We start from the raw sequence: 16486 nt of genomic DNA, 5'->3' as shown, positions 1-16486 counted from the left end.
TATGCAATCCCGCACAACGATAGTGTTTCTCGGGTTGTCTAACATCTGGCTGTGTTGCGAAAACGACCGATATTAGTGTGGAATCCATAGTTTTCGTAACATTCCCAATGCGGTCCAACTTCAAGTTCATCACCTATCCGCATGTGGGTGAGTGGGGGGGGGGGATAAAATGCCACAAATTACCTAGATCACGATCGCATTTAAAATTAGTTATATTTTACACTATAGTTAGAATTCATTATTTTCCTGTCTAATACAAGATTGGGATAAATAAATACCCGGGCAATGCCGGGTAATCAGCTATATTATATAAAATGTAAATTAGTCCATTTCATAAACATTTGCTGGAGTGATGATGCCACGCCGCTAAAAGTGCGAAATATTTGTCGCTACAAAATCTTTCATAAATACAATGCCGAAAGTTGGAAATCTCTTAAATTCATGGCCGAAAGTTGGTCACCCTATTCAAGGTTGTGCTATGAAGTTATCTACTAGCCTTAGGGCTACTTCTGCATTAGAAGCAAACTTACACGTAGGTCGTAGGTCTACTATTTTGATATGAAAAACCTATCACGCGGATTAAAGAAAAAGCAGACAACGTGGATTTTGTGCATCGGAACCTTACGATTTCTACTTTTCGCCCCCCCCCCAAAAAAACCGCCCCCTTACGTTGCGAAACGGTGGAGGTAGCATCCCCCCATTTCTCCGTTATTGAAGATAGCGGACGGGAGAGGGGCGAGCAGGAGGGGGAGAGGTCGGGGAAGAAAATTGAGTCCGTTTCGGTAGAGCAAGTGCAAGGGAGCTGTAAGTATAATGCACACAAATCATTCGCTTCTCTCATTGGTATGCTCGCTTCTTGCTGGAATCCAGGTTTCGGCCCATTTATATGCGTAGCACCACCAGATCCAAACTTCCCGAAATTGGCTCCCGATTCTGTTCAAGGAAGAGACGTTACTCGCCCCCCCCCCTTCCTGCTTGAAAATCATGCCCCCCTTCTATTTTCTGCTCCGCACCCACAAGGTCTTCGAGAATCCACCCACCCATCACCTCCCCCTTGAAAGTTCATTCTCTCTTGTTTTTCTGCCCTCCTCTTTCACCCCCCTCTCTCCAGAAGAGACACTTAATTCTCATCCTTAACTTTTTTCACCCCTCCCCTTAACGTACAAATTATCTTGTTCGTTAGGGATCGGTTTTTCCTGAGAGACCACCCCCCCTTACTTGTTCGGTGCAATTCTTATTTTTTTTTCCAAGGGGGATGCTCAATTCGCCTTTTTTTAATTACATTGAGATCTTGTCTCGTAGGCCTATTAATTCTTACCCTGTAATTACTAACGAAAATAGCCCATCCAAACGCTACTATGTCTCATTAACGTAATGGCTAAAGTCAGAATCAGTTACAGATCTATCTCTCGCTAGATGGCGATGGGATGCTGGACTCAAAAGAATTCTTGCAATCTTCTCTTTTAGGAAATTTGTGTATTCATCCAATTCTGTCTTCTATCACATGATAACTTTTTCTCTATTTTTGGGTCTCGATTAAACCTTCTTTTCTTAAACGCGCGGAAGGAGGCGGGAAAAAAAAGACGATCTCGCGCGCGCTCTTCATTTGTTCTTTTCGGGCTTAAATATATTCCCCCAGGGTGCCGTAGGCAATTCATGATTGGTTTATGAAGTCTGGAGAGGATTAAGAGTATTGGTTGCCGGAGCAGGAGGACTTTTCTGATTGGTGTTCCTCTCCTCATTGCATGATTCACGACGAAGGAGCATAAATCTTTGATCTCTTAAATTACAGACGGAAAACAAATGACGATAGCTATCCGCGTCTCTTTTCATAGCGCGGTCGTTAATGAAAAAGGGAGGAAAGTGCCTCGAAAGGGGAGGGGGGGACTTTTTTTTTAAGCATTCGATCTTCCAGCTTGCGGGTGATCAGTGTTGTCAATCTGTGAAGATATCTTGTAGATAATAGGAGATCGTTCAAGGTGAGTAGATACAGGTGGGTCAATGAGTAATGACGTACATTCGCCGCCTAGAAATCACATCGAAAGGAAACTTATGAGACTCAATGTGAAACACAAGTACAGTAGAAGCGCAACGCAATTCCATACAGGAACTCTTTGTAGCAAAGCGAACACTATATCTACAATGAAAATTTGAAACGTGCAAATTAACGCACGTTATCATTGTTAATTTCTTCTTAAAATATTATTTACGCATAATCAAGAACTGCCCGACACATACGTGTTACTTCAGTTGCACCATTAAATCTTAAAAATTAAAATATTAATTTCTTACTAATTGAAAGCATTAATTAAAATTGCGTCAAAAACTGCGAAGTGTCTTATTGATCCATAAACCCCTTGTTCCTGTTCATGAAAGTAAAACTATGTGGCTTGAGAGATAGACTAGTGGTGAAGATACGCAACCACACTTGATATTAGATGACACATATTGTGATATTTATTCATTAATGCCCCCCGTCGAACGAACAAATAAGTCAGTCTGTAAATAATAAACAAATGCTTTATTAGTGCATATACGCACTATTTGTAGGTCATTTAAAAGCATAATTAATGTGATTATCATCGAAAACATCTTCTCTATGATGAAGATGACAGAAGGGTCTCGAAAACCATGGTGGTTCTTAAGATTTAAACAAATTATTTATATTTATTTATTAAAGTTCGAGACATAGTACTGAATGTCCATTTTATACTGAAACCTTAACAGTAGGAAAACAACTTGTGGACATGATTTAGGCAATCCATTTAGGCACTTTTAACTCCTACTTAATGAGTTTCAATAAAATCCATAAATTTGGAAAAGGTTAGGTTGGTGGATTATGAGGAATAATGTTTTCATTGGGAGACATCCCATTTTAATTAATAAAGGTGATTCTTTAAATAAATATGCTATTCTTGAAAGTTGAATTCGTTGTTGAGATTGAAGATAATTGTTGAAGGTATTTTACATGACACACTTGCTTTTCGTGGCTAAACCATTGGTTTTTCTCTGCAGGTAATGGGAATATTTTTCCTTTTTCTCATGTATGAATCTTTAAGCTGCATTTATTGTCTACGTATTTGTGGTTTATATTAATTTGTGGGTTTCACTACTGGAAAACTCCTCAATACAAAGTGAATCCACCTTATATCAAGATATCAAACTGTCAGATTTTCTTCTTATTTCTTATTTTCCCCGTTTGTCAGTTTTCCCACCTTGTAGCAATTGTTTTCTCACCTCTGGTGCTTATTGTTCCACTTCTAGTGTCAATTTTCCTCCTTTGGTTTCTGTTTCCACTCTTTTACGTATCAGTTTTCACCTCTTGTATAAAATTTTCCATTCATTTTTGTGCTGTCGATTTTCTCGATCTTAGTGCCAAATTTTTCATTTTTTTAGTCAATTTTCTCATTTCTAGAGCCATTATTCCGCCTATTTTACAACGTTTAGAATCAATTTTCCATAATTTCACAAGTTTCATCAACATGTTCTATCTTCTAATGTTATAGTTTTTCATGGATATTCCTGCATTCATTTTTCTCTCTCTTCTGATTTTTTTTAGTACCCAGACATGTTTTTAGTGCAAAGAATGCGATTTTTCTATAAGTAATTATCTCAGTTTTTACGGATAACCTCGCACCAATGCCAAAACAACGAATGTGCAAATTTTGACTTTTTCACCTAGTGCACTTTCTAACTACATCTTGTTGATAGATTCCTGTGCTAACTTATATAACCTAATTGACAGTCATAAGTAGAGATAAGTGTTACCGATGGTAATATTTACTAAACTGTCAACGCCCCCCCCCCTCCACGTTCAATATTAAAATGCTTTTATTTCAAAGTAAGATTTAGTGTGCAAGGGGGGACCCTTTCTAAATAGATATACCCAAATTAGAACCTCTCTTCCTGGACTGCATTGATGCAGACTAACGAGGCTCTGGTGTCTGGACTCACGGCCAGCATATTCCTCTGGGGCCTCCCCAATGGCGTACTGTTAACGTCGTCACCTTGTAATCAAGGTGTCCCGGATTCGTTACCCGCTGAAAGCACAGACACAGTCGTTCGGATTCCACTTCAAACTGTAGGTCCAGTCCCAATTATCCTTTCTGTGCATAAAGTGGACATAAAACAGCAACTCAAACACACAATTCAAACAAGTATAATCCTCTGTGGGGCCTGAGTTGTGTATTGTCAATTTGTGTTTCATCAATTGATCTTATCACCGTCCATCCTCATCTTTGCGATTAGCCAAAAGGGGTAGAAAAGCGAAGTAAAATGAAACCAAATGAAGCAAAGTTAAGATGTAGCACATTCGTGTTTTTGGCGTTGCTGGGACGATATGTGAATTCCCATGCGAAATGCGTCGCAAAACCAGATTTCCAACTTTCTTGAACCAGCTTGCAACACTGACGCGAAGAAAATGGATTCAAGGAGGAAAGTCTGCGGTAGCCAGCCGAGAAGAAGAGTCGAGAGGGGGGGGGGGATGGAAGAAAGGACAAAAAGTAAAGACTGAAAAGACAGACGAGAAGGGTAGAATAGTAATTGGGGAAGTTAAGATCTGCGGGTGGGGTTGGCGAAGGGGGAGGGGAGGGGGTCTGAGTAGAAGACCCCGTAACGCTGCACAGGATGATTTTCTGCAAGACAACCCGACGCGTTCTACCGTCTCCTTCATCATCTTAATTTCAAAGATTTCACTTCACCTCCCTCTCTTTCTCTCTCTCTCACACACGAAAAGCCATTGGGATGAAGTACCAAGCAGAAGTTAATGATATTTTCAAGACAAGCCTGCGAAATCGTCAACGTAAAACTATTAAAGAGGACTCCCCCCCCCTTCTCGATTAGGTTGTCAATTGAGGGAAGGGGGAGTCTGAATTTTCGAAGCGTTTACAATCGTTTCGTTTTTGTTTTCCTCCCCCCCCCCTCTCCTGCTCCTTGCTGTAAATGGAATTTGTAATGCTTCACTGTTTTAGTTCGCTCCGTGGAAAATTAGTTCATTAGCTTCGGGCACAAGTCTCATCTTTGTATCTCTTACGGATATTTTTCTTACTCGTAACCCGAACAAAATGTCCCCTTCCCCCTCCCCCTTTCTCTCTGTCGCTCCTCAATGAAGTAGCGGGATAATGTTCTCCATTTTGGATAATTTCTACGGGACATCTGCACATTTCGACAACACTTGGTGTTCCAAAAAGTAAGGTGCATGCTTGGACTGCAAATGCAACCATACGCACAGTGAGAAAAAAGAAGTCCAATATGCAGGTCCCCCGTCCAAACTGATTGTTCAGAAGGGGTGTAAGGGGTTATACTTCCACATAGGACACCCAATTGTCAACCTCACTTCCACGTAGTCCACCCTAGACCGTATTTTGCAGACTAACGAGGATCTGACGTCTGTCTTTTGTCTTTTGATTCAAAGAGCTTCAAAACAAGACCAATATTGTATTTGTAGGACTATCCAATACAAAGAAAACGCATTTTCGCAAAATTAATAACAACGGGTTTTTATTTTTTACAAATTTGAAAAATCTGAAAATTAAGAATTGTGATTTAAAACCTTTCTGCCTTCACCGTACTAAGATTTCATCACGATTGGAAAACTCGTTTTTTTTATTTATATAATTTCAAAGAGAGCGATCATTTGCAAAACTAAGAAGAAACCGGCCCGCATTAGCTACCAACGCTTTCCCCCCCTTTTTTTTTACCTTTTTTTATTTAATATCTGAACATATTGCGAGAGACAGTATTTATTTTCTGCTCTCTTTCTGGTAAATCACACAAGAAGATAGATCATCTAGATTATTATTGATACTATTATTGTAGATATACTAGTACTGGTACTCTTATGTTGAGCGTTTTCTAATACAATGGTACCTGTATGTAACTCAAAATATATTGACATGCTATCTGGTGGGAAAATTACCAACTAAATGAATGTCAGAGCTGAGGGAAGTTGTCTGATCTTTGAGGATAGACGCACGGCGCTTGTGTGCTGGAAGACGTTTTTGCGAATCTACTTGAATCTCAAGCATCTCAACTCCTGGACGATGCCATTGCCGTCACTTGCATAAAGGGATTACTACACCAATACTTCCTGATTGTATTTTTTGTTCTTTTCGCGAAATAATGCGTCAGTAGTGGATTTCACCATGGCGCGTTGGAAAGCAACGCATAACGCCATACATCACTCCTTCTCAGTTTTTGACGGTCGCCAAGGAGATCAGAGAATCTAGTCTCTCCTCCACTTTCCCTACGACCGTAGAACGACTCTCTTTCCCTTTCTACGCGGAACGAAGGAAGGGAAATGGCATAGGGTAAAAAAGAGAAAAAACGAACGGACAAGTCCACCCTTAAAAAGAAAAGACTCCCTTCTTTTCCAGAACTCTCCTGAAGGATGAGGAAGGGGAGGGAATCCTCGGGATATGACCCGTCGACTGGGAATGGCTCTCCCAGCGACAGTCCATTGATCCTCGTCTTCAGTCTCTTGCCCTTTTTCTCATTTTTTCCTTTTCTTCTTCCTCCAAGATGTTGACGTCATCCAACTGGCCAGCGAAAGACTAGCCGGTCTGATTTGTTTCGTGTATTTTCGTTTTCCCCCGTTTTGCTTTATCGTCGATGTGTACTCTCTTCCGAAATTGCCGAAGACAGTGTTCCTGTGGAGAGGTATATCGGACCTACATGCAATCTATCGGTAGACATGCAGCATCAATTTCAATATTCTGCGTAGCATATGTCGCAAAATGAGATCCTTGGAATTTTGTTTGAAAGGATGGAATTCATTACGAATTATATTTAACAGAATATAATTTTACATATACAGGATGTCCAAAGATGAAGTATACAACTTCGGAGTGTAATAAAAATAAAATGGCAATATATATATAGGAAATAGTTTCTTTGTAGACGGGCAACATTGCGCTAGTTCAAGACACTATAAGTGGCAGCGCCAGTTGTATTGTTAACAGATATTGTGTCTCCACAGTAAAAAACAGTGTGTGTGTCTTCTGATTTGCAGATACAAAATCTGTAACTCTAGTGATGAGAAATTTAAAAAGATTGCACAACAAACAGCCGTCAACGCGAAAGAGCATTGGTCAGTGGGTTAAGATGTTTAATAAAGAGACAGGAATTGTTTTAAAGTGTACGAGCAGTGGCAGACCTTTGCGGCAATAACATATCTAAACATGTTGCAACCAACAGAGCGCATGTGGAGGTCTACTGACCATGTTAATTAAAACTTCCACAGTTGGTATGTATTGTAGAAATATAATTTCTTGATTCTTTTTTGTAGTTTTATTTCTATTACACTCCAAATTTGTGTACTTCATTTGTGGATACCCGGTATTATCCTGCTGAAAAACAGCTAAAGAGCAGTTTATACAAGAATATTATGATACAAATTCCAATTTCAATTTGACAAGAGAGGAGTATATAAATCAGAACAATAGCAATGGAAAATATATATACATTAAATTAGACATTGTAAATACATTATATTACAGAGCGAACGTTAGGAACAGTTAAAATCATTACAATGGTTGGCAATGAAGTTTAGAAACTATTAACATATCCTTACAGGTTGTTCACGATATAGCTGAACTCGTATAGATATTTTGGAAAATAGCTTGGGGACTAAGTAATAACCTTCTAAGATTTTCGCAACGCATTTGTGATCATTTTTATTTGTTATAGACGAAAGTGATTCAAGTTTGTTGAAAGACATTATCATAGCTATAAAAGAATCTAAACAATTTAAATCTGAAGTACAAATATATATATATATATATATATATATATATATATATATATATATATATTGTATATATGTATATTGTATATTTTCAATTAAGCCACTTTTTACAGTGCCACACAAAAAGTTCCATATCACAGTATTGAAGACTAGAATGGGTCTAACGAATGTCATGTACAAGGGAGAGTAAATGAAAACCTTCATTTGTTTTTGTTTCTTATCTAGTAAATTTCCGTATGTATTGTTGCACAAGTTTGTTGCATTTTAGCACAGACCTATTGCTGATCTACATACATTTTCAACTTTGAGTTAGTGCCTGTGTACCTTAAGAAGAATAAGTCTTTGGGGTCCACGTGCAGTCACTTATGAGCCACTACGAAGGTCTTTCCTCCCATCTGCCTGGGAACTGTCATTGTCGAACTTTCTCCTCCATTAGTAAACTTGCTGGTATGGTAAGCATGCACAGAGATATTGAATTTTCATTTGCCGAGAAATTTCTGTAAGTTTTAGGCTGACCGAGGGCAAGAAATCATTCCTCTTCACTGGTTCAAGTGTGTATAGCAGGCACCATCTTTAAAATAACAAAAATGGCGATTTGAAACTCACTTCATAAGTTTTGCAGCCTTGATGTCGTTCTGTAAATAACAGTTGATACCTCATGTAAATTTGAGCTGCATACAGTCTGCCCTACAATTTTTATTGAATTTTTAACGTTTTTATTTGACTCTTGTAATACATAAATAAAAGAGGGCGAATGCTGTTCAGCCCTTGCCATTTCTTTATAAACCAACCTGTTATTTTCCTAGCTAAGTTTGCAGTCAACAATTACTTAGCTTTAAAACTTAGCTTTAAGCACGAAGACATGAGTTTGGAGTCTCGTCTATGAATTAGTCCGTTGAAAACACTTGCGTCGTTCTAGGTCTCGAGGAGAAAGTTTCGATCTGGTCTTGGGTCTCAATACATTCAAAAATGTATTTGAAAATAATAAAACATGGTTTTTGGACATTGGAAACACATACAATGTACAACATTGGTAAGTTTGACGAAGCTGAATATTGATATAGAAAAATCTATCACATATCTTACATTTCACTTTATTAAAGTTTCAAATAAAATGGGAGAGGGAAGATTTACAGGATTCTTGTTGGGAAACCTGATGGTAAGAGACGTGTGGGAAGGCCAAAACGAACATGGAGGGATAACGTTGAGATGGACCTAAAAGAAATCGGTAAGGATGGAAGAGATTGGATTGATCTTGCCCAGGATAGGGACAAATGGAAGGCTTGTGTTGCTGCAGCCATAAACATTCGCGTTTAAGGCTAGAGAGTTAGTTAGTTAAACTGGTCTTCAGAGAGTTAAGACACGATTTTGTCTTGTTTTGGTAAGAGACAAGACCGGTACGGGATTAAGACTTGTCTGTGTAGCATCCCTCTACCAAATAACATGCTAAGAATGTGGAAAGTATTAACACAGCTGACCATAAAATTGGATATGAGGGAACATTATGTTTTTAAAAAGTTGAACCGAGAGGCACAGGAGTCGGCGCAGGACACACAAAAGAGAGAAGATCGAGTCTTTTGAGATATCCCAACATCTTTCAAACAGCCAGTGGCCATCTCCGTCTTTTCTTGTTGAACACACTGATCCCTTTGGATGTGTGTTGCCACGGCAACCGAGAGAGAGAGAGAGAATACACACGCAGGATGGGAGATGTAAAGGCGGAGCGAGGAGGGGGACTTCAGAGGGAGGGAAAGGGAGGGATACGAACAAATCAGGATCATGGAGATTGGGAAGGGGAGGAGGGCAACAGAGGAAAGCAACTGTACCAAGGATCCCGATGCAGTTTCCCCAGATAGCAATTCCTCTGTAAGCAAATTCCGATGCCCGTAAAGAATTTTCGTGCGCAGGAGAGTGGACAGAAATCAAATAGGCAAAATTTTTTTGAAGTCTCTGCTTTTTGGGTCCTGTGCAGGAGGAGGTCGATGGCTTGGTTATGCCTGTAATACCAAAGGGTACTTACTTCTATGTCAGTATGTTACCCAACACTCTTCACACCATGTGAGGGGCACTGGAGCAGGGTTTCCTAGAGACGAGCTGAATTTAAAACTCTTGCCTTGTAAAGTTCTTGGCTACAACATGCAATCTTGGAATTATTTCTACAATGAGAAATGATAAAATCCAAAGGTGCCTGCAGGATTTTTTCTCAGAGGGCAGAGTAAAATTTCCCATCTTGCCCTTCAGTTACGGAAACTTATATTTTACCTTATTATTATTATTACTATTATTATTTAATTATCATAAAATTGAAATTGAACTGAAAATTCTTTGGCATTGTTAACAAGTTCAGACTTGAATCCATTCTTTAAGAAGGAACTGGATTGACATCTTCCTTTCATAAGCATTGAAGAACAGTTCTTTGCCATTTTTTGTACTTTTCATGATGCCCCGATGTCTGCTCTACTCCATAATACCTCTAATCTATGTTTTTACGCGCCGAAGGGTAGTGTAAAAAATAACGGGACGTGAATATTCAAGGTCAGATCCCGACTTCGGAAAATTATTTGTATTTGGATTGTGTGTATTTCAAAATAGTTAATTTTTGGTATTTTCTGCACTATAAGTGTCTGAAATGTCTTGAAATTGACAGTTTTTTATTCCAGAAGTGTAAAAGAAACCACTTGAGATGGAAGTAGTGTGTAGAATTCGATATTTTCACCGTGTCATGAAATTTCGAAAATTTGGCAAATTATTTCAGTCCCGAACGTTGGAATTCTAAAAATTTCCCTTCCCGATACCAGCCTGACCAAACATTTTCCGTCCTTCACACCCCTAGTTACGACAATCAACATGCTTTTAATGTGTTTCGTGAAAATGTTCCTTCGTTATATTGTTTGACTTGCTGCAACTTACGGCCTGTAAATCACAGAAAACAATAATATTTGTAATAAATACCGCTACAATTTTATCATTCCAATTACATAAACTATTTCCAGATATATCAGGGGGCAAGTCTCCCCTCTGGCTCCTCCTTGCGGTCGCCCTTGGTAAATATCTCTCATTTTATAGTAGTTCGTGAAGAGTCAATCAGAAATTCAATGTGATCTGGCTAGAATTATTTTCGCATCTGGAGACAGATGGCACTAGTTCACTTGATGACGATACGCTTAGATACATGAGATAAAAGAATATTGAATAGTCTTATTCTTTCGACTGTCTTTAGCCCGGCCCGGCCATTGTAACTGGAGGAGAGATTTGACACGAGCAGCTACGACAGACAGCTTTAGCAAGTTGAGAAGTACACGGTGAGGAGTTACGTTATGACGTCACGTCTCTATTCTCTTATGAGCAAACTATATCAAACAACACTAAATCTAAAGTATTCGACAATTTGGGAATGAAACCAATGAAATGTCCAACTTACTTATATGATGTTAATAGAATGATCATAGTTTTACTTCTGGTGCATCTAGGTTAGGGCAATCTCTCATGGCATCTAAATTTCAACCTCTCTTCCACACAGTACATCCCGGACTGCGTTTCGGCAAGCTAACGAAGCTCTGGCGGCTTCATCCATTCATCCCGTTGTCGCGATTAGCCTAAAGTATAAATTATGTGGTAGGAATAATGTGTGAAATTGAGAATTGCATAATTTGCTTCGCTCACTTTTTCGCTCCAAATATTTTTCATTCTTCTAACGACATTATTTACAAAACCTCTTAACATATGTGCCTCTTTAGTGGAATGGGCCACGTTTCAATGGACAACCAACAAGAAATTAGGTACTGTTTTAATACTGTAACCTTTAGGTCCTTTGGTATTCGATTTTAGAATAAATGTTTATGATTGGAAGAGTACCATGAATTAACCTAGATTAAGTTTGCTTTTAAATGTTATTAATTATAATGGTTTGCAAAACAATTTGGAGTGTTGAATTGCAATATAATGGCCAATTGAAATTAATTTCTAAGAATTTTTGTGTAAGCAATGTGCATTTATTTGTTTGAAGCTGTAAGTTTTTGTGCGTTACGTAAAACAGTATTAGCAGCCCCTGCGACGAAATAGCACAACGCACTACGAAATCAAAAGGTTGGGTTCAAATCATGAATTAGTCATGGATATCTCATTGTGTTTGTTTACTTATTTCATCATTATATCATTCATTGTCGCGATTAATCTAGGAAGGTAAAAAAATGAATGCAGAAAACTAATGTAATAAATACGCAGTACTGTTGACTTGAAATAACATGGCATTTGCCCTTGTATTGTAAATATCAAAGCAACTTTCTGCATGGTAAATAAGTTATTTGAATTATGTAGCAGCAATGCAGACGCAATTGTACAGATAATGTCAAAATTCAAATGTTTATAGCACTGAAAGTGTATCTGGTACTTCCCTGTATTTTATTGGCTCATTCACAGGCTGCAGAAGCTTCTATTGGCATTCCGACGGGAAAGATCACAGCTTGAAAGAAATATACACAGAAATATCAAAGATGCAATGTTTGCTGAATTTTGTGCTCTTTGAACATTTAAATGACTGTATATAACATATCTGAATTTATTATTGCTTGACGCCAGGTTTACATGACTATTGTGTAATTTCAGAATGATATAATCCTCACTACATTGTAGTTCATAGGAAGGGAAGATTGGAAAGTAATGTTCCTTTTAAATTTTTGGCGCTTGCGAAATACCAAGGCTTGTTATGTGCTTGCACATGATCTTGATACTAATGAAATAAAAGAACTGCCGATTGGTCAAGCAGAAACAGTGTAGGTTATATCAAGATTTGCTCTATATCACTAGTAATGCACTGTAATTTTATATGCAGGAAGTCTGATATTAAAACACTGCAATTCGGCAGATTTAATAATTTTCGTGCTTGGGAACAGTGTTGCCAACTCATTTGTGGACAATGCTGCCAACTCGTTTGGTAACTGTGTTGCCACCTCGTTTGGTAACAGTGTTGCCAACTCGTTTGGTGACAGCGTTGCCAACTCGTTTGGTGACAGTGTTGCCAACTCGTTTGGGGAGAGAAAGGGTAAACTTACTTTCCGATCATCCCACAAAAAATATCTGAAAGACATGCTCTACTCTCTTTTGTACACCGTCCTTTCACTGGCGTCTCTAATCATAGGTTTGTATCCTCCCCTTCCCGTAGCCACGCCATGCATAAAGGCGATCAGCCCCAGCGAAGGATGGACGACAGGGGGCTCCACCGTCATCATCATAGGCGACAACTTCTTCGACGGGCTACAGGTGGTGTTCGGTACCATGCTGGTGTGGAGCGAGGTGAGTCACCTTTTTCCTTTGTCTTACACATTGATTTTAACTAACTTATTTGTCCCTTTTACAATTATTGCATGCACTGCAGAAAAGCGATAATTATTTTTTCAAAAAGTAATTTCAGCCTTTGAATTCAAAATTGTCACATGTGAATGAATTTTAAATTGAATTAGACCTATTAAAAAACTAAAGCCAGTTTTTTTTTTTAATTTGGATTATTTAATATAAACCATTTGGTTTTGGTATAAAGGTGATTTTAAACTTCCATTTCTGAATTTTTGAATATCACTTGATTACGCCAGTCAGTTGTATATTGAGTCATCATGTCTAGTATTTACACAAAACAGTTGAAGTTCTAATGTGAAGTATGCATGCACTTACCTTGTAGATCTTATGAAGAAATAAGTATGGCTATTTTTATAAACATTTCTTACTTTGCCTAGAATATAAAATAAATAGGCTATGTGAATATATGAAGCTACTTGGAAGAAATAGTAGTGGATTCCGGTCTCGAAAACAAGAAAACAGCGGTGATGGGACTCGATGCTCTGGCCACGCGACCCACCAAAAGAGGCGCTTGGCAGATCCTGGCCCTGAATCGAACTGTTGTTTCAATTTCAATATGAATATAGATCTGTTGTTTCAATTGCAATATGAATATAGATCTGTTGTTTCAATTCCAATATGAATATAGATCTGTTGTTTCAATTGCAATATGAATATAGATCTGTTGTTTCAATTCTAATATGAATATAGATCTGTTGTTTCAATTCCAATATGAATATAGATCTGTTAATTACATTTTTATATAATATCAGCACATGTTTGTACTAGGAACATAAAACAAACTTCTGTATTTTTAGTAAAGCAAGAAGGAATTTTTTTCTGGTAAATATTACACATGAATATTCCTTGAAATGCTTGTTTTAAAGTTAATAATTTGTGGGGCAAAAATCTGACTGTTGCACTCACACCAATATGAATGCTGAAATACTGTTACCGTAATACGTTATGGAGATTATATAATCGGTATGGAATTTGAATTTTTTCTTGTGGAGAGAAATTCCAGCAACTGCTTTCGAAACATCGGCTACTATGCATATAATACCTCCCTTCTAAAGGACAAAACTTTACAACCAGAGAGAGGGATGAAGTAATCAGAGGGTTGGATTCACCCTTGCCCGCTTCAAATGTCACCCTGTGTATGCATGGCCCCGATACACAGTATGTACAGAACTTCATGTAGTCTAAGGAGGGTGCAACTTGAAAATTGCAATTTAATTCTAACTATTTAATATTAATAAAATTAAATCATAACCAATATTGCATATTCTCTCCAAACAATTTAGATACAAATAATAGTGTGTGTGTGTGTGATATTGATAGAACTTTAAAACTACGGTATTTTCAACTAATGTAGTGTTTTCGACCAGTTTTGAAATTTTTTGATACATTTTTTTTACACAATTTTTGCTAATCCAAAGGGGATTTGGACCCATTAAACCCTTCCTCTTATATACGGCCATGTGTGTATGATAATACTTGAGGCCTATATTCTGCATGATAGACCTAGGCGTTTGTTAACTCTGCTTATTTCTTTTTCGGACACCGCCAGCTCATTACGTCACACGCCATCAGGGTCCAGACACCGCCTAGGCATATTCCAGGGGTTGTCGAGGTGACGCTTTCCTACAAATCGAAGCAGTTCTGCAAAGGGGCTCCAGGAAGATTTGTCTATGTCTGTAAGTTAAAAAAATAATAATAAATTGAAGTTTTACTAGTATTTTATTTGGTTAGATTTTGTTAGATATGTTTGGTGCAGTCAATTCTCATACTCAAATATGTCTGAAAATGTATAGGGAAATTTTTCATACATGTAGAGTTTCGCCTGTGATTTGACTCATTTTTCTCTCGTGCTTGGTGTTTCCGTCTTCTGCACTAAAGAAACGAGCATTATTGAGATTTGAATAAAATAATACCATAATTCTTAATAGATTTCGTTACATTTAGTTTCGCATTTCAACCTCCGCTATTCTGGTGTTTTCCCCCCAATTCTGGTGTTTTTTCCTCACAATTTCTTTCACTAATGTAGTACTTTCCTTTCGTTCGACGATGATGCAACATCGCAAAATCTGCCAGGCACCTAATATTATGAACCTCATATAGTATAAATATATAATTTTATTTTCTTTGCTTTTGTTAATTCTGTTAATTAATTGTTGTTATTTAATGTATCTTCCATTTTATCTTTTTGATACTTCCCTTGACATTTCTACAAGAAATATACATACTAACTTTCTAGCAATGACAAATATTGGCGAGCGTATCGGTCTACCAGTAACCTACAAACTGCTATTGTTTTAAGTCGTATTTTTTTTTGTCACTTTTTCGAAAAGAACACTAAATGACGGGTCAAATTCTAAGCATGCAGTTCTATCTTTTAAGTTCATTTTAATCTCTGATGGGCTAATCGGAACTGGACCAGTTTAAAGTGTGTTCCGAATCGCTTCTCAATATGCCTCTATCGGGATCGAACCCAAGACACTTGGATTACAAAGTGACGGCGTTATCGTCCACCATCGGGGTGGACGCAAGCATATGTTAATTATTCGTATTCCATAATATGCTACAGTAATGTATTGAATATTGAACGTATTGAACAACTAACAATCAGACGATGATCTATTCCGAAATAAGAAAATATCGAAGCTGCCATCCTCACACCAAAAAGTATAGCACCCGCCACTGTTCCCTTCATTCACTGAAGTTTACCCCCATTTTTAGGAGTGGCAATATTACAGATTATTAACATTTAGTACGTCCAGCTAAGATTTGAGCGTCTCATTTGCTAAGTTAAAATGTAAACTACCCACGTGCCCATGAAATTAAAAAAAATCTCGAAGGTAGTGTCTGCTGTGTGTGACAACACTTACTCACGTCCCCCTTCCCCCATTCCCCAACCCCATCCACCACCTACGATGCAATGCCATCTGATTAATTGCCAACGTCACGTGACCATCCCATGTGAGAACTATGAACAAATGAGCGGTTGGCAAGTGGTAAATTGCAAATGTCTTCCACACCACATTTCACGCAGACGTAGAATCGCAACAGCCGGACTGGAGAAAGGTTTACAATCGTGAACAAGAGATAGCACTACTTGTACAGTATTATGTTTTGTTATTTTATAAGGATATTATTTTATTATATTCGTAAGTGTTGTAGTTTAGAAACTGGCAATCTTTGTCATCAAGAAAAAATAATAAAAATTGCAAACTGTAGAACCAGTAGAACTGATTTGAAAATAGGTAAACTCTCTGCCCTCAGTTACTGAATTTCTGGATACGCCATGAAATTGAGTTTTTCACACCTTCAAATCAAGTTGGAAACATATGTGCTGCGGAACATCACATATGTTCCAAAATGTGTCTGGAGCTATTACGGAAAGTTAGTGTC

General features: G+C 37.9%; 1 protein-coding gene across 1 annotated transcript in view; it reads left to right on the top strand.

Annotated features, from left to right (window-relative positions):
- The window catches only part of kn (EBF transcription factor knot), a 311766-nt gene that overhangs the window by 257319 nt on the left and 37961 nt on the right, over positions 1–16486 (top strand). Inside the window, exons 9-10 of the mRNA XM_083134627.1 lie at positions 12882–13036; positions 14646–14772. Coding sequence (XP_082990753.1) covers positions 12882–13036; positions 14646–14772 — 282 coding nt within the window. The remainder of the gene's footprint in view (positions 1–12881; positions 13037–14645; positions 14773–16486) is intronic.

Source organism: Lepisma saccharinum, chromosome 1 (assembly GCF_977018435.1).
Source record: "Lepisma saccharinum chromosome 1, izLepSacc3.1, whole genome shotgun sequence".
Lineage (NCBI taxonomy): Eukaryota > Metazoa > Arthropoda > Insecta > Zygentoma > Lepismatidae > Lepisma > Lepisma saccharinum.
Note: the sequence above shows the minus strand (reverse complement) of the source record. Positions and strands in the feature narration are given on the sequence as shown.